General features: G+C 30.8%; 1 protein-coding gene across 1 annotated transcript in view; it reads left to right on the top strand.

The window, feature by feature from the left end:
• The window catches only part of LOC145326124 (uncharacterized), a 102,950-nt gene extending 88,284 nt beyond the window's left edge, over positions 1-14,666 (top strand). The window contains exons 12-16 of the mRNA XM_080169239.1: positions 2,304-2,403; positions 5,677-5,766; positions 11,843-11,957; positions 13,153-13,281; positions 13,617-14,666. Coding sequence (XP_080025365.1) covers positions 2,304-2,403; positions 5,677-5,766; positions 11,843-11,957; positions 13,153-13,281; positions 13,617-14,249 — 1,067 coding nt within the window. The 3' untranslated portion in view covers positions 14,250-14,666. The remainder of the gene's footprint in view (positions 1-2,303; positions 2,404-5,676; positions 5,767-11,842; positions 11,958-13,152; positions 13,282-13,616) is intronic.
• Positions 14,667-19,954: the final 5,288 nt, after the last annotated feature.

Genomic DNA, 19,954 nt, shown 5'->3' with positions numbered 1-19,954 from the left:
TTTGATATGTTTGTTGTCTTCTTATATTTTTAAATACTGTAGTCTCATAAGTCAAATAAACTTTGGGAATTGTCCCTTTCGTGGCAACGACCCTTAAGGGGTGATTAGTCGTATTTTTAAAATGGCTTTTGATAGGTTATTTTAGGTAAGGTTAGGTTATATTGGGTTAGGTGATTGCCCCTCAGGGTTAGGCAGTTGGCCCCGCAGGGTTAGAACCCCTGCAGGGGCTAGAAATAGGAGAAAGGCAACTGTGAAAAAAACGAAGAAATGACCCTTAAGGAGCGTTGCCACGAAAGGGACTATACCCTAAACTTTGTGTGTCTTTTTATACAAGAAGGTCTAAATCTATCCACCCCTAACCGCAAAATCTTCAAACTAAACAATGAATATAAAAAGTTGATTTTTGGATTTTGTACACGAAAAAAAAGGTTGCGGTTTTTATGTCGTTAACACCAGTTTCTTGGTTTGACATTTTAGATTTTGCCCCCATTTCTTCGTGTCTTGTAATAATCATCATTTCTCTCTCTCTCTCTTTGTTTCTCTTTCTTTCCGTCATTTAACTTGTCTTGTCTGTTTCCAAATGATTGCCTATATTGTTTAGTCTATAATTGTAACGATCTGCTACTTTTATATTCGAAATGTCCGTATGTCTGAAACATTTTGGGGGAAACTTTAATTTTCTTGGTTTCTTCTTAGTTCAGAAAGCAGATTTTTTTATGAATATCCCTATACAGATGAGCATCCATTATATAATTTATTTTTCCGTTGATCTATAGTAATGCGACAAAATATATGTATTATCATCACGTTCTTATCAATTTTTTTGTATTTCGCTACTGTTGATATTGTCATCCTTATTTATTCCCTAACATTTTTTGACATCATCCATAAAAGCGAAGCTCTAAAACAGTAGGACAAACGAACATAAACACTGCACCTGTAGAGTGTCAGAACTGAATAAGCAGAATATAAATGTATAAGTCGAACAAAATTGTAAGTAAATTTCTTGTAAAACTGTTTAAATACAGGATACTCTTTAAGGACATACTTTCATTTTTAGGACTTAATTATACAAATGCTTTGCCTATAACATAGGATAATTATTTGACATAATATAAAGTAGTAAGGTGTTTTTGTCTGTAGTGAAGGATCTCGCTAACCACTGTACCGATATGGTTCTCCTTTACAGTAAAGCTTCTTATAGGTCCCGGGATGGTTTTAGGCTATTTTATTTTTATAAAAAATGTCTTGGTATTGATTTAGATTTTTTTTCTGCCCTTCCATATTCCTTCGAATATAGAACCCCTAGCCGCTAGTATGACATAAAACATTGTTGTCAAAAATAAATGAACAACGCAATTTCTGGTAACTATTATAGAGTTGCTACACTTTCTATATTGTATCTAACAGTTATAGGAACATACAAAGTTTGAAATTGATAGGACAATTCTAACATGTGTAAATTAATAAAAAAAAAGCTATCCGCTTCAATCGTACGGACCGAACCTAATTGTAGAAAAGCTTCGTTTTTAAAATAACATGCAATATTAGTCAGAATATTGTTAGTATGATTTTCACTGATTTGATACCTTTCACTCAAAAATTTAAAAGACACAACATGCAACTTGCGGATATTAGATTTATATTAGATTCACCACTCTTTATGGTTGTGAATAAGTAAATTCAAGTACATCCCGATGAAGATAAACATAATTACTCATTCTGTAGATTGAAGTTAACAGTTGAATAGTTTAGACATCAACCAATCATTTTTTTTAAAAAGTACTTTAACATTATAAGTCAACAATTGAAAAATGTATTGTTATTAAACTTTGGGTACCAGTATGATTTACAGTGTCCCTTTCTCCTTCTTTGATTTTAAATAATATATTCATTTCTCTTAAATACTATCTGATGACTCTAGTATTATTTTGTCCAATAAATTGTCCACCCTCTCATTGAGGTGGCATTTTTGATGTAATATCGAACTAACAATTTCATTTTATTCATTATAATTTTTTTTAATAAAAAAAAATTAAAAGAATTGGTTTAAATTTTAATCTTTTTAGAGCTTCTTTGTTTCAAGATTTTAAAAAGTACCCAAAATGTTTAAGTAACGAATGAGAGTACGTGTTTATAAAACATTGGGTCCCAGTATAATTTAATCATATTATTTGATTACTAAAATAAGCTACAAAATATAGCATTACAAGGTTTTTTTTATAAAGAACAAGTTTACCCAATAATTTTTTTTTAAAAACCTAAATATTATCAACCTAACTAATAATTTTACTTTATTTCAGTACTGCTCAACCGTTGGACTAAGCTAAAGGACCGTATACAAGAGAATATTCACCATGCCAATCTTTACTCAGCTATCAGAGAAGATATTCTAAAATTCAGGTAAAAATTTCATATTATAGTAATGCATAATTATAGTAATGCAACATAGATTGCTAATATAGGCCTCAGATATTGGATTTCATGCAGGGTAGGGCATGGCCCATGGGGTAAAGTCATGTTGCTATAGTAACCAGCTGATAGGAACACTTCATATTGTACATATTGTACATCATACAAAATATGGTCCAAAATCCCCTTTCTCTCTTACTGGTATTGATTAGCTAAAAGACGTTTTTAATCCAATAAAATAAATTTAATTTAAACTATAGCGGTACAAAATTTTGTTTATGTTTTTGTTACTTTTAAACTGTTTTTAACCTATTTTTTTATCATATATCAAAAATATACTATGACACCAGTAGAATCAGACTGCAGAGCCCAAATTTGAATTAAGTCCCCAATAAACTTTTTTTGGGGGATTTAAAAATCAATTTTATATGTTGCTGTGATCATTTTGATGGAAGCAAAAGCATTTTTTTGTTTGGGGTTAAATTGTTTCTTACAGAACAATTTGATGTGATTCAGATTATATCAATACAATAATAAAAACTCTACTCTGTTCAATGCAAATAATTTTTTTCTAAAACTATAATTTATATAGAAGAAATTTAACATTAAAATAAAACATATTATTCTGAAGTCTGAAACAATTAGAAGTCTCGTTTCATTTCAGTTTTTTACAATTCAAAAAAGAGTGTTTTCACAAAGTGACTTATTTCCAATGTAGTTAAATAATTTTTATTTAATTAAAATGAAAAGAATGAAAACTATACACATAAAAGATACATGCTTTTTAAAAATATTTAAAAAAATAAGTTTGAATAATCTTATATTTTATCATATTTGTATATGGGACAAAAAAAAATTTGTTGTATTGCGTAAACGTTTGTTGTCATCTTTCGATAGCCTGATATCTAGTTGCCGAATGTGTACGCAGTTTCCTGAGTGTTTCCTCATCCTAGCTCAATATTTACTACTAGCTAAAAATCTTCAAACTTCCCTCAAAAAATCTAAATTTGAATGTATAAACGATTTATACATTATAAATTTGAATTTTTCAAATTTTGATATTTTTTTTTAAGTTTGAAGCTTTTTTAGCTAGTAGTAAATATTGAGCTAGGATGAGGAAACACTCAGGAAACTGCGTACACATTCGGCAACTAGATATCAGGCTATCCATCTTTCACTATTTAACCCTTTACAGCCAATTTTTTTGTGTTTTAAATAGGTGATGGAAAACAAGCACGATAAAGTTAATTCATTGATATATTGTAAAGAATTAAGTTTTTATTGAATTAATTTAGATGAAATCAAAAGGCCTAATTTTACTCTATACCAGAATACTATATATATGAAGCAAAACACTCTAAAAGCTACGAATTTTACCCAAATAAAAAAAGACCTTTTGCTCTGATCAAAAAAGACCACAGCAACAGTAAAATTAATTTTTAAATCCCCTCAAAAAAGTTTATTGGGGACTTAATTCAAGTTTAGGCTCTGCAGTTTTATTCTACTGGTGTCATAGTATATTTTTGATATATGTTTTAAAAATAGGTTAAAAACAGTTTAAATATGAAAATCCTAGTCTGTTATTATCACATTTCTTCTTGCTAAAGACTATTTTTGGCAAATTTTTATGCTAAATTGTAACAGTAAATTTCAAGTTTTTGTAGTAAATATTGTATGGTGGCATTATTCAAGCAAATGGCTTTAGGATTAACTTTGTATTAAGTTAACTGCCCACCCCAAATTATGAAAATTAGAGGATACCCAATTCAACTAAAATATCAACTGAAATATCAAACATTTTTTGCATTGTTTTGCTCTTATATCCTTTCTGATCTTTAAAAAAAATAGTAAGAAATAATTTTTTGTTGTGTTTATAATTTTTTTCATTGCAGGTATCATATTTCAAAAAACATTATATAGATATTTTGATTTATTGTATCACAAGCCCCTCTAAGCCATTTCCAGCATATTCCACCCTTAGACGCAGCCGTAGCTGACGAGACCTAAGAAAGGGTGAAGATTTATTTCTTGTATTTCGTCCAATAATTATAAAACACTAAACCCTCTAGTAAATTTGTCAAAAAAAATTACATGACATGAATTGATTTTTTAAACTTAAAAATGTGGCACCAAAAGTTATAAATTATCCATGTAAATTAAATCCATTATTTTGTGGATAAAAAGCGTTTGATAAAAAGTAGTTGCAAATATTGGAGAATTTAACAAGATTTTACACACAAAATTTTGCTAACAAGTGGCGCACTTACAAAATAACACATTTTTATCTCTAAAAAATGAGATTGACATATAAGATTTTTCGAAAAAACATATTCTTTCCTAGGCAAATAGTCAGAAAGGGAGTGGACATTAGAATGTTTTTCATACTGGTAATTAAAGTTTTATAAACACTTCTTTCATTTCTGCTATAAGACAAATTCGAAAATTTTAGCTGTTTTCAATAAACAGCTTTTTAACTGGGTAGTTTTTGGTCAAGTAGACATCAAATATCATTAAATTTGAAGGCAGGGGCGTGCAAGAGGTGGATTATTTGGGCTGTAATCGAACCTTTTATTCATATCACACTAAAGGAGATATTCATTTGATTAAATTATTTATGATATTTAACCCTTTTGTGAATTTAGGAGTGTAAAAAATCTTTTGTAACAATAAAATTGTTTGCCCTCTCCTCCCTCTTAAAATTCTGCGTACGCACTCTTTTGAAATAAATTTTTAGAGAACAGCATTAGCTTCTTGATAAGAAAAACGTCTTCAAAATATTTTAAATCTACTATCACGATAAAATCATAATGGGGTTTACATTTTTTAAAAGAAATATTATAGCTATTGCTTAACTTAATCATAATTTTTATATTTTTTTCAAATTACACAACATTTCCTTTTTTTATTTTTTTTATGATAAGATGGTTCTTGAGAATTTTTGATGAAATTTATTTTTTTCTTTTGAAAATTATAGTGTAGATTCCCACAACAAACCATGTTTTTAAAGATAAAACAAGATTTTTTTAGCTTTAATCTGTAGCTCTAATAAAATTATATTGTTGGATCTAAATAGATAAGGAAATTATTGATAATTTGAAGTATATATCCATTAATAAAACAAGTAACTTTTTTGTAGAATAAAATAATTTGTGGAAAAGCCGAGAATTAAGTACCAAAGAAAAAAAGAACATGCAAAATTTAGAGTACAATGTGCGCTCCCGACCATTTTTAGTAGCGCAACTACTTTACAATTACTCTATTTAGACAAGACCTGACCAATCTGTTGACTCGGGTGGAGGATAGTTCAAGCTTGGCTTCTGAGGACCAGGGTGCTTTGGAGGTCACTTTAGACAGGTAAGCTTAGTTTATCTATTGTGTTTAGAGCTTTCGAGGATTTTTTTCTCTAAATTGAAGACTCTAAAAATTAGAATTTTTTACATGAATATATTTAAATACTGAAGTTGCTTAATAAGTGACTAGTGGCTTCGACCTTAGCCTTTAGGGACGTTGCGCAAAGAAGTGATGGAAAATACACACTTGTCTTATTTGTTTTTGTTTTTAAAAACTGGGGATTGGTAATTTTTTTTTGGGGGGGTGGGGTTAGGGGTGTACAACTCCCCAAAACAAAAAGCTTTAAACCATCTCAGGACCAATATATATATACCCTGAGAAGCACAACATTGTTAGTCCAGTGGTTATCGAGATTTTAAGCTTCAGACAGACGGACAAAAAACCTTACTACTTAATAAAATAGGATTGAACTGTTTTTTATCTGTCCCCTCTTTATAACTTTTTTATCTCACTACAATCTCTCTCTCTCTCTCTCTCTCTCTCTCTCTCTCTCTCTCTTTCTCTTTCTATCTCTCTTTCATTTTATGATTTTTCTCTTTGTGTATATCTTAATATTTCTTACAAATGTATTAGTGTTGGACGTAATCAACCTTGTTTAAAATTATGAAAACAATTTAAGTAAAATTAAAATATCAAATTATAATTTGAAGATGTTTCATTATCTTATGTGCAAATATTAGCTTGGAAGCTTTAGAAGTGTTTCTGTTTAATTCATGGAAGAATAAAAATAATTATATAAACAAGGACGATTTAATGTACAAGAGTGTCGTAGGAATTCCTATACAAAAATTAAATTTTCTTTTCAAAGTGCCTATTAAGCAACGAAACCTCCACTTAAATTTTAAATAGATTAAAATAAGTAAGGGTATTTTTTTCTATGCCTTAGTATTTCTAGGTGCCCTGACACTGCAGGGCCTATATATGCAGGCCTACCTAGAACCTAATCTCCAGTATAACCCTCCCTCCTTATTATAGATTTATTACTTTGAGGAAAAATACCAAAATCCTAGTCAAAAAGACAACTCTAGCATTTAAAAGTTGTTTAAAAAATTGCTAAAAAGTCAAAGTGTTAAAAATAAATGATCACAGAATTTTAAAGATATTCTTTATTTTTACGAAAGTCATATTGCAAAGTTTGAAATAGAATGGACAATTCTTACATAACTAAATTCTTGATACTTTACTTTGATAACAATGTACTCTATTTTTTTGTTTTGTTATTTCAATTTAAATGGAGAAAATAAAATGTAGATCCAAAAGTAATTCAAATTTATTGCATGAGAACTATCACGAAAACTTTAAATGAAATTTCGTTTTTTCATATTTTATTTCTGGATAAGAATTAGGTAAAATAACTTAAAATTAAACCAAATATTAATTATTGAATTGATCTATTGGTTTTTTAAACAACACTGTATTTACAGTCAAAGCAATTGCATTTTTTGAGTTGTGTGTTTTGAATAAAAAACAAGGAATCTAAAAAGAATGAACAATAGACGAAAAAGTACAAAATATTATTATAAAGAAAATTACCCATTCTGAAAAAGCTTTGATATTATTACAGTGTATAGATCAATCATAAACCAAACGCCAACAAATAAAATAACTTGTTTATATGATTTGGGGTCAGTATAATTTGTAGTACAACTGGAATAACTGGATAAATTGCTCATATATTTAGACTTAGTACTAGGGTATAACCGGATATTTGGCGTCAAAATCAGCCGGATATCATGTAACCGGATAGTTTTAATATCCGGTATCCGGCTGGATAACTGGCCAGATCGGATATCCGGCCCAACCCTACTTAGTACCAACTACTATAACCCTGAAGAGCTGCTAATCTATTCCTTGGTCCATTTACAAATCTGTTTCTCCGTGTAATTTGTAGTTAGTAATTAGGTAGCTGAGTATTCTAGGTTTGTGTAATTAAGTTTCATTCATTTCACGGAAAAGGATTAGTTATCTTTGAATTAACATAAAGCATTGCATACTGATTGTCTGCTTCGAAATCAGTCACAATGGATGTATATTTATACGCGGATATTATGACGGGGGGAAATTTTGCTTGCTAATAGGAACTTATATATTGGTCAGTTCTTTCAAACAGTAGGAGTGGAGGGGAATTAATATTCCAAAAATCAGATCAATCGTACGGACATTCTGGTAACGATTATTAAGTTGCTACGCTTTCTAAATCGTAATTAACTACTATAGGATTCACCATGCAAAGTTTGGAATTAATAGGACAATTCTAACCTGTTTAAATTAACGAAAAGAGATAACAGTCTGTGACGAACAGACGTACAGACGGACCGACCCTAATTATATAAAAGCTTCGCTTTTAATAAATAAACTTTTTAGAATTAATTTCTAAACCTTAAAAAATCTTTCTTAGTTGATAAGTATGTCCTTTTCAGATTGCCATTTCAAAGGCTAACACCTAAAAATGATAGAGTAGCTCTTTTTAAGACCTTTACAAATATTAATAACATTTTTTATATTCAAATTAATATGATATAAACAAAAAGCACACATATGATGTTGTAAAATTATTACCCGTTGTTTTTTTGGCTTTCACAATGCATGTAATTTTATTTTCCATAAAATATTACAAGAGAAATGGAAAAATAAATGTTCTTTGTATATTTTTTCTAAAAGCGAAGCTTTTCTTTATATATAGGGATAGGAATGCTATAAAATTATCTCAACCTCCAAAGACCTCTATGCAGCTTCTCTAAAATAGAGATCTCAATCAATTCAGTAGTTCTGAATCAGATATTAAAAGACAAACAATCCAAGTTTTATATATCGAACACTTTTATTTTGACTTGCTTACTTATTTCTTTACTTGTGAAATAATCTGATTTAAGTTGCTAATATGCAGGGCTCGGCAGCATATCCCTTAAATTTAAACACGCTTGTGTGCAAAAGAAATCTGAAATGGTAAATTGTCTGTTTAGGAACATGCAGGGTTAGACATCTGCAGCTGAAAACTAAAATCTTCATATGACCATTTCACTAAGGCTTTCACGCGGCTGACGTGTGGCTGCCGAGCCCTACTAATATGAGTCTTTGTTTCACTTCAAAATAACCAGACAGGAAAATTTTGTTCACAAGGGGTAAAAAAAGTAGCAACTTTTACCAGGGATCTTTAGAGATAAGATAATGGAGATAAATTTATGTAATCCCTCCCCCTCAATCATTATGAAAAGCTTGTATGTATGTTGATAGGTTTTGCTGAACAAACACTATTTAATTCAAGTCACCAAAGTTTTTAAGCAAACTATAGAGAGAAAATCTTTTTAGAACCCTAGGGACCAGAATAATTTACAGTCCAATGTCCCCTCCCTCCTTGATTTGTATACGTATCTATAAAAGAACAAAATTATTTGATTTGATTAATAAAAAGAAATTATACTAAAACTTTTTCTTATTAGTATTCAACCAAGAACAAAAACTTTTGTGGCTCAATTAACCGAACAAAAAATACTGTAAAATGTTAACTAAAAGCTGGATGTTTCATTAACAAACCAAATTATGATGCTACCATGGAAGGGATGGGACAATGGTCTTAAAAATATCATCATTCATTGTTTTAAAAACTTTGGGTACTTTCAAAGTGGTAAGTTCAAACAATCATTGGCCTAGCTTTTCAGCCAAAATAAGGAGAAATTTATCGTAATTTGGGTGTATATTAATCTAACATTTATTGTCTTAGCCCTTATGATCCCAGTAGAAAGGGTTGTTTAGCATTTAGTTGATTAGTATTCCACGAGTGAACAATTACAATATCTTTCTTATTTGTATAATTAAATACTCCGTTCGAGTTGGAGGTTAATTTAGAGTCCAATTTTGTGCAGTGAATATTTTGTACATATGGGTATTTCTTGTAAATATTTTAAACAGTTTCATTTTTTAAACTGTACAAAACAAGTATAGTTTTAATCCCTAATTATAAGTATTCTGCCACTTTCTGCGTCCAATCTTGGGCTACAAGGTATCTGTCGCTATACTATAGCTTTCTTTTGAGTAGCAAAGCTTCTCTATAGTCAATGTATGTCTGAATGTCAATCCAACTGTCCATTTTAAGTCTATCGGACTGTCTTTAATACTCTAGATGACATAAAATTTGATATTTAGATATTTTTTACTCTATAGATCACTTGATCCGTCTGTCTATTGGTATTGAAATCTTATTTTTATAGTAAATGTGTGTTTTTCTCAGCTGCTCTTAAAGATAGACTGATTCTTTATGTTATACTAGCGGCTTCGCCCCTAGCCTCTAGGGGCTTTGCCCCAAGAGGTTTAATCAAACCAATTTTTCATATTTTAGATTTAAAAGAAAAAATAAAATAAATTTTTTTGGGAGGGGAGATATTTTTTTTTTTTTGGGGGGTAGTCGACCCCACTATCTTAATTTTAGTTTTAAAAAGAAAAGAAAAATTTGTTTTGAGGGGGAGTATTTTTAATTTTTTGGGGGGGTTCGGGGTGTCCCACCCCCAAAGAAAATAGTTATAAACCTTCCCGGGACCTATGAGAAGCTACCCTGTAAAGGAGAACCCGATCGGTTCAGCGGTTAGCGAGATCCTTCGCTACAAACAAACAGACACACATACAAACAAACAGACATCGTTCTACTTTGTATTATAGAAAGATTTGTATGAACTTTGAACACCGAGTAAATGTAGTTTATATATTTATATGCTAATGATGAATATTTCCTTCCTTGTACATGTAAATATCCCATCCTTACCAGGGATCTACAGGAATAAGACAATTGCCGACAAATTGATGTAAATCCCCAATGCTAATACATAAAATTACCCCTTCAGTAGATTATAATTAGTGGTTGAAACGCTAGGATATCAAACTTAATGAACAAACCAATAAAAATTTAATGAAAGTCACAAAAAATTTTAAGCAAACGAATAAGAAAACGTTATTATTATATATCTTTGGGGACTAGTGTAATAAATGGCCCATTGTCCCCTCCCTCCCTGCCTCCTTACCCTAGAATTAGTAATTTATTTAGTATATTCTACTCTTAGTTTTTGTAAGGATTTGTAATCCTTTCTTAGATAATTGGAGAATAGGGTGAAAAATAATTCCTTTACTTTTTTATTTCACTTTCTCTCCTTTAGTAGTGTATTTTTTTCTTCGTACACTTGTAAAATCATTTACAGAAGTGTTTCATATATAAAGAACCTAAAAATTTGTTTAAAAACATTATTTACAAAAAAATAAGACTTTGATTTAAGCGAAATTCAATCTTTTTTCAATGCACCATTAAATTCATAAAAATTATTAAATAGTATGAAATGATTTCTAATTAATTTTATTAATTAGAGCAATTAAACTGTCCTTGATTTTTCAATAATCTTTAATTACCCATTTTTTGTTTTGGTCTATTAGCAAAGCATTTAATCAAAAATGCACTTTAATTGGTTAAATTAATATTAAAAAGAAAATTGGTTTGTTTTGATAATTTAACAAAAATTTACCTTTCTACATGATTTATCTGTCTACATTTATATCTACTCTAAATATCTTGTGTCTATATTTCACCTATCCATCTATCTATTCATCTATCTATCTATCTATCCATCTATCTATCCATTTTGATAACTATCTATCTATATATCCATCTTTCTATCTAAATATCCATCCAGGTATAAAGATGGTATGTCTGAGCTGTCCAACTTCAAGAGTGTCCTGTTCCAACTTAACCTATCTTTATCTGTCCAACGACACCATGGAAACTGTCCCAATTTTGTATAACTTTTGCGGAACATGTTCCAGTTACGTCATATTTTTCTTTCCCGAAAAAGAAAATGGGGGAAAGAAAAAAAGGGAAGGGGGGAAGAAAAAAGAGATGGGAGAAAAGGGGGTTTTCCCCATCTCTTTTGAAGAAATTTTCTTCCCCCCTTCCCTTTTTCGGGAAAGAAAAATATGACGTAACTGGAACATGTTCCGCAAAAGTTATACAAAATTGGGACAGTTTCCATGGTGTCCTGTCCAACGTCATATCTAAATATCTATTCATCTTTCTATCTAAGCTTAATATCTATCTATCCAGGTATAAAGATGGTATGTCTGAGCTGTCCAACTTCAAGAGTGTCCTGTTCCAGCTGAACCTGTCTGTTCACAACCTGCTGGCAGAGGTATCCAGCTCCATTCAACAAAATACTCAGGTACAACTTATAGATTTTTCAGGAATCTTAACCCTTGACGGTCGGGGGGGGGGGGGCGTTGAACGCCCCCCCCCCCCTCCGGTTTTTTCTATCTCATTTTCTGTGTGTAAAGATGAAGAGCCCAAACTGCTTGACTTTTTAAGTATGGGTATGACACATAACTGAGAGTTGGAATTTTTTGAATATCTCCATCCTGGCGGGCACAGGATGCCAGCAAACCTGGCAGGGTCATCCAGGTAAAGAGCAAAAATATTTTTTGACTTAAACAAAGCATTTTATAATACCAAAATACTAAAAAATCCTCTAGTAGTACATCCTTATATGAAATACAGGTGTTCAAGTCACTTTCAGGTTCCAGGTATGATCCTGCAGGTCCTAATCCTCCAGGTCTCCAGAAATCTTTAAAAGGCTCCTGTGGCCGCAATTTTTGACTTAGAGACTTCAAATTTTAAACTTAAGCTTTTCTTACATGTCTACATAACGTATTAAAATTTCATGAAGATCCGCCGCCGTTTTCCCGCCGACCGCCGACTGCGGCGGCTGGCAGCTGCCAAGTACAGCTGCGGCCGCTGAAATTTATATTTTGATATTTCTAATGTAAAATTTACATAAAGATAAACATTTTCTGGAAAAAAAATTTTCTTCTAGCTTCAAAAATAAGAAAATTACAGCCGTTTGAAATTTTTAAGTAAAAAAGGACCTAAAAACAAAGGTTGTTAGATAAAAGGGTGAAGGAAGCGAAAATTGACTTAGACTTATAAAAGGTCGGAAAATCATTATCAAACAGGGGACTTGCACAAAAAAATTTAGCCCTCTAGCTCTAATAGGAACTGAGATAATAAGGGGGGGCGTTGAACGCCCCCCCCCCCCCCCCCCCCGACTGATTAAGGTGCGGCAAGGGGCCCGACTGTAAAGGGTTAATGGATAAAACGATGTACGATAATTTGATAAACATCTATAATTATAATAAACAAAATAGCACTTTCGTAGAATAGGATTATTTCTGTATGGTTTGTTCAACCCAATTAATAATCTGAAAAATCCTGCAGAATTTTTAAGCCTTACTATAACACTTTTGTGGGCCAGTGAAATAAAAGACCAATGGCCAATCTCCCCCTGATAAATTTAGAATTGATATTGATTAATAAAAATTTGTTTAAAAACTTAAATAATATGTAAACTTATTCATTAATAGGCCTCTATAGTGGACCCTCAACCGTCGCTAGTCCAGCAAGCACAGGACTTGCAGGGACAAGTTGTACAGCTTTATACCCTCTGGGACTCTACACATCACAGGCTTGTCTCTGGGCTATCTACTACACAGGTATATACAGATAGATAGATAGATAGTACAGATATACACACTATGGGACTCTACACATCATAGGCTTGTATCTGGACTATCTACTACACAGGTATATACAGATAGATAGAAATATAGTTAGATATATAGACACGTATAACAGCTATACGCACTATGAAATATTTAAATAAATTGATAGATAGACAATCAATTAGACAGTTAAGAAAATGAAGCAAATAGATGGACAGTCAGAAATACTTGACACAAATCCAAAGGAAGACAAACCAAAATTCAATTTGTATGTTAGATTAACAGGAATTAATTAAAAATGTAGTTTGAAATGGTAATTTGTTTAGGATTCCTTGTGCAAGCTGTCAACCTTCGAGACAGAGTTATCCCAGCTGCAGAACTCGCTAAAGAAAGATGTTAAAACCCTGCGGGACGCCAGAAAACGGCGCGGACTGAACCACTTGAAATCCTCATCCACAACGGCTACAGATTCAGGAATCAGTGATTCCTATGATGTGTACGACGCCGACCTGCCTGACCAGAGGGAACAGCAGCTGCAGCGCCTTAAAATGATGGCAAAGTCGTTGGAAAGCAATCTTCACCTTACAACGTCGATGAAGTCGATTTCATCGACCCTAGACTCCACGTCTCGGCAGCTAAACCATCTTAAAAAGATTGCGCGTATTTCGCGTAAGGCGTCTTTTAGAGCTGCGCCATGTAGTGCAGCTTCGGGCGCCAGTGCCTCGCCGATAGTGGCTGCTAACACAGCAAGAATAAACGTTACAAATGTATCCACCGGGATTCGAATCCCTGTAACCACGCGTCGCGGACGAGTACTGAAATATTCCATGTTATTTAACTTGATGTTTTTTGGCCTGTTTGTGCTGTCCTGGGCATTCCAGCCCCGCTGTTGCGACTCTTTCTCTTCCATTTCCTTCCTACCACAATACTCGTATGTCAATGGCCCCCCTCCCACGTAAATATGTTGTTCTTGTTTCTTTTAGTCAAGGCACTTTGGATCATAAATTTAATATTAAAAACCTATTTATTTAATTTTCTTTATTAGATTAAAAATCTATTCCAAAATACTAATACCAGTGGTAAATTTCATGATTTTTGTAAAAAAAGAAAATTATTGAACTTGGTTTAAGATAGTTAAAGCAAAAAACATAGTTATATTAATCTTAAAACTTGCTCATATTTCATAATTGGATGGTCAAAAATCCTCTAACTTTACATTTTTGAACCATTCTAACTCATAGTCTACAATTGCTTAACAGATATAAAGACTGTTGTCATAAATATTTTATACCGTCCAATGTTCATCAAGGATTTTTAAAGACTCAAACTGAAAAAAAAACTTTAAAAACCTCAATTGATAAATTAATAAAATATTTTTTTTTAAACTAACTGCCATAAGATTTTTTTATAATAAATATATTACAAAGCAAAATACATAAAAATAAGATGCCATGGACCAAAATACAACCTTCATTTTTTATGATAAAATCATATATTGTGTAATTAAATAAGCATGAAAAAGCACCTTATTCTAGATTTTCAATATATTACTTTTTAACCAAAGGTTGTTAGGTAAAAATTCCTTTTAATATCTAAAAATTAGAAAAAAATATACTTAACAAAAAAATACCTCAAAAAAATTGCAAAATAAATTGATTTAAAATACTTTATTTGTAAATATAGTTTAACAAACAGCTGATTTATATAATTATTTATGTATAATTCAAAATTTACTTTAAGTTATAGTTAAGGTATAATTATCTATTTCATTATTATTGAATTATTTGTAAATATGTCTTATGTCATTTTAGTTATTTTCTATGTATTGCCTTGCTTTTTTGTTATGTGTTTCACTGTAATGTTTTGGTGTACATTTATGTTTAGAATTTTTTTTGTATTATTTGTTTTTTTCTACCTCTTAAGAGGAGCATGAATGTACTTTGTCTATAACATTTCATCAAAACTTTGGTTTTCGAAAATAACTTTAATAATATGTTTACAAAAGGAATATTGTTTTCTTATTACAACCAAAATCTTGATCATCTTTCAATAAAATTTTACCCATAGTTTAATGCTAAATAGCTACAAAATTTCTGGTTGTCTAAAAAAGTGAAGAAAAAAATATTTTTTATTTTAACACCCTGTACATATTCTTAGAGTCTGATGAGGCAACCATAAAGTTTGAGTTTCATGTAGAGCATATGAAAATTCTACATGTACAGACCTTGAAAACTAATACAGAGTGTTTCTGCAAAAATTCAATCTTAAAAAAAATTCGCCAAATCTTAAAATATGCATGCTATTGTCAGGGAATCTTTCCTTGCAGAAAAGTATGCCATTTACAACTTTTCTTCCTGTCAAAAATGCCTTCATAAATATTATTAGGTAGATTATTTTTGTATATATTGTATTACTTTTGTTGCAATGATGAAACACTTTTAAAAAGTCTGTCAGACAGTTTTCCAAAGTTTGATAAACTGTTTGCAAACTAGTAAAGGCAAAAACTTGGAAAAAACCCTCCTAGTCTTTTCATTTATAAAATATATTATTAAACTTTCTGTTTTCTTTTAATCAAGAAATTTGCAATTTTCAATAAGTACCTGAATAAGAAAATTAAAATATATATGAATATTTATCTCATTTTTCTATTATTTTTAAAGCTTTAGTAATAATTTTTCCCTTTAAACATTATTAACGAGGAAAAATTCTTCCTAAAGTTTTGAAAAATGGCCAAATTTTTAAACATATTTTTTCACAAACCAAAAAACGGGTAAAAATAAAATAAAATTTAAGGGCAATTGTAAAAGTTAACTTACATAAATATATTTGGAAATTTGGTCTACCCCTAAACAAAAAAGATTTTATTTTTGGTAGGTAAATTTAAGAAAAAATTTAAATTATTTGAAATGCCAATAATAAAATCATTAATGTATGCATAAGTATAGGTCCGGTGAAAAAGTAAGGTTTTGAAAATTTATTGACAACTTCAAAATTAAGTAATCTTTTTGTTTCAATAAGTCTTTCAAATTCCTTACTACATAAAAAGATGTAAATATTTATGATTTAACTATAACATATTTTGTTTTTAACTTTGTATGTATATAGTAGAGATAAAAAAGCATCTATGATTTAATTGTAATAAATAGTTAATAGTTTAAATGTTTTTTTTTATTGTAGTAGTAGCGTGGCTACTCTATCACCCGTATGTTCATAAGTTTGAAAGTTTTCAACTTTAAGAGAGGAACAAGCATTTTATTACTTCTTAATTCTAAATATTTAGAAGGGAAAAATGATATATTGTTTGTTACGTTTAGGATTGTAAATTATACTGGTTCTAAGCGCGGACTTCAAAAATTTGGAACATTGATTCAATCCTGATTGTGCTTTTCTGGGACAAACTTACAGAGTCTAAAGTTTTTCACCATTAATCTAAAGAGGAAAACTGTTTACAAATATCTAATATCATTATCAGGTGTATATATTTCTGAAAGTTTCTTGGTTGGTAGCGCTAGCTATTGGCATACATCTCCTTGTTTTGTATCGAAGCAACTCCCTAACTCGTTTGTCTATATTACTTGCGTTTTGAGGAATGGATTATCCACATTTTTTTTCAATTATCATATCTTATTTTAAAGGCTTTTACCACTAATTCCGGATAATTACATAAATTTAAGAAATACATCTTTAATAGTATAATACAGACTTAATTTTAAAAATTAGATGATCAAATTATCCTAAAACTGATCATTAGGGTCTTCAATGAGATTTTAATGTTAAAATTTTATTGGGAGAGTTCTAAGAACTTTATAAAAGGATATTAACATCACAATAAATTTTAAAAATTTACTGTGATTCTCTTGTATTATTACTTACTTATAATCTTTTCAAATTGGTCGTTAGTTTGTCATTTAAAAGGGCGCTACAAAGTTTAAATATATTTGAAATGATTTTTAAAAGCAATGAGTTGTGATGTTCTCTAATGTCAGTGTCATATTCTGACCTACAGCTGAAGGAACTATGTCAACTTGATCAAATATGTCGTGGTTTGGGGCGAGATTCGAACCAATCACCTTATGAAAAGGGAGACATGTCTTTAGGACCTTCCCTTTAGTTGATAAATCCTCAATTATGTAATTTGTTTATGATATATAATTTAGTTTTTGGTGGATATTTAACCTTCAAACCAAACTGTTGTTTATTAATGTCGAAGCAACTCTATGATTAGGGTTTATCCATGGGTTGTATATCGGCAATTCACATTGCAAAAGTACTTCATGATTAATTGAGTAATAGTATTTTATTTCTGGTTTATTTTCCTTAATTTAATCTACTCTTTAATTCGAAATGTACGCTATGCAAAAACGTGAATTTCCCTTTTACTATTCAAGATAGACGGCTGAAATTTGGGTGAAGATTAAATGTATTAGGTAGTTAGAATCTGGTATGGTATTTACTAAGTCATTTGGTTTGTCGGTAATGCTACAAAAAAAAAACATTTATTCGTGATAGATATAAAGGTTTATGATAAAACTACATGACATAATGTCCATGATTTTTTTACTTTTCTACTAATGGACATTTTCTTCCTAGATTTAAAAAAAACAATTTACTATTCTTTTTCACCTTAATTTCGAATGCTGCACTTCTTACACTACATACTTGTCCTTGTATGTTAGTTGCAAAGCAATTGTATAAGTTGGTTGGTTAAAAATTACGTCAAATAGTCTTTAAAAATGGACAATAAACATGTTACACAAAGGAATATCTCTTTTCATACAAAGTTTCTAAGATTTATTATTTGTCCTTAAGATCTCACCAACCAAGGAACCGCTTGAGTTCTCTTTTTCAGAACACATAAGCAAAGGTCCCGGGTGGTTTTAGGTAATTTAGTAACTATTTTAAGAATAAAAGTTTTATCATTATCATTTGAAACGAACAAAGTGAGATATAAAGTAGCTCTGCCATAAAAATAATAACTATATATATATGCTAAAGATGTTTTGTTGAGTTTTGATTAAAAAGATCATTAAACGGACAATAAAAATGCCTATTCAAAATCTCTGGCACTTGCTGTTATACATAGGCGTTAAAAGGAAAGGTTTGAAATATAGTTTGATTTTAAATTAAGGATGAAGGGGTCATTGGATTTTAAATTATACTTGTCCTTAAAGTTTTATACCAATGATCTCTCATTTGTTGGATAAAAAACTTATGGGAATTTTTTCAATTTTTGATTGGGTTGTACTAACACTATACTTGGATATATTGACAGCGGAAACTTTGTTGTCAATTTAGCTGCACCTATGGACCTAATTTATTGGTTAGTTCGTTCATCCAGTAGGAGGGGAGGGGATAGAGTGAAGGGGGTTGATGTAGGGTATCGTTATTGTAGCCTGCTGCGAGCATTACTTTATAAGAGTACGTGAAAATCTGGTGCAACATCCATGTAATAATATATTAATTGCTAATGATAATAACCTATTAAAGGGATAACTTTGTTTATTGTAGATGGTGTACACCAATTTACCCTGCAATGTATTATCCCTTGTATCCCTTGATATCCCTGAGCTATAAGCAATCGTATTTTCATTTCACTAGAGATCTTAAATCACTGATTAAAAGTTTAATAATATCATCTTCTCTAAATTAAGATAAATAGTATGGGTTCTGCTACATTTATACCAACCAATCTAGTCGTAATAAAAGTGCCCAAAATTTTGATTTAACATGAGATAATAAATCTTTAGGGAACAGTATGGTCAGCGGTAATATCATCTATTACCCCCCCCCCCCTACTTAAAAAAAATACGCAATACTCCCTTGCTGTGGTACTATAAAGCAATATGAATGCAAATTATAATGATGAGCTTTCAACATTTTTACAAATGTTTGTACAATATAAAGAAAAATATCTTGCTTTAAACAGCAAATATTCTCCACTTTGAAAATGTTAGAGCATTCGCAAAGCATTAAAATCTAAAATTCATTCAAACTTTACCCTTACAGATCGGGCCCCTATTCCCACCTTAATAGATCGGGGGGGGGGGGGGGGGTCATATTGACCCTCCCCTCTATCTCGGCTTCTGTTACAGATAAAGACGTAAATTTTTTTTCTGGTGGTTCATGTGTATTCTTAGAGAAAATTACTTTTTCTAGTCATAGCGGTCAGGCCGCTCCTTAGCCGCTTTTTAGCGGCCAGCCGCTAAATTTTAAAACAGCTGTAGAGCGGCCAATTTTGCAGCTAGGATGACCAAATTTTAGGACGAACTTTAATTTTTCATAACAAAAATATTACTTTTTCTGATCATCGCCAAAAAACGGCAAATAACGGAAACCGCCATTTTCGGCGGTTACGGCGGTAAAACGGCGGTTGGCGGCGCCTATTAATAATTTTATCTGTTTATTATTGCTCAAGGATTTACCAAAAAAAATTATAGGTCTCTAGCTGTAATAGAAGCCACGATATTCATGATATATGTCTGTAGTAAAAGCCGGACAAAAATCGGTCATAAAGTCGGTCAGGGTGCGGTCAAACGGTCATAACACCACTTTTCTCATAAGGTCATTGATATCTCAGTATTCACCAAAAAAATTTTAGGTTTCTACCTTATATACAAAGTCATAATGTAGAAATTAAGATTTATTTAGAATTTTTTTTTAATTT

The sequence above is a fragment of the Acartia tonsa genome, chromosome 8, assembly GCF_053477335.1.
Source record: "Acartia tonsa isolate MP-2025a chromosome 8, ASM5347733v1, whole genome shotgun sequence".
NCBI lineage: Eukaryota > Metazoa > Arthropoda > Copepoda > Calanoida > Acartiidae > Acartia > Acartia tonsa.
Note: the sequence above shows the minus strand (reverse complement) of the source record. Positions and strands in the feature narration are given on the sequence as shown.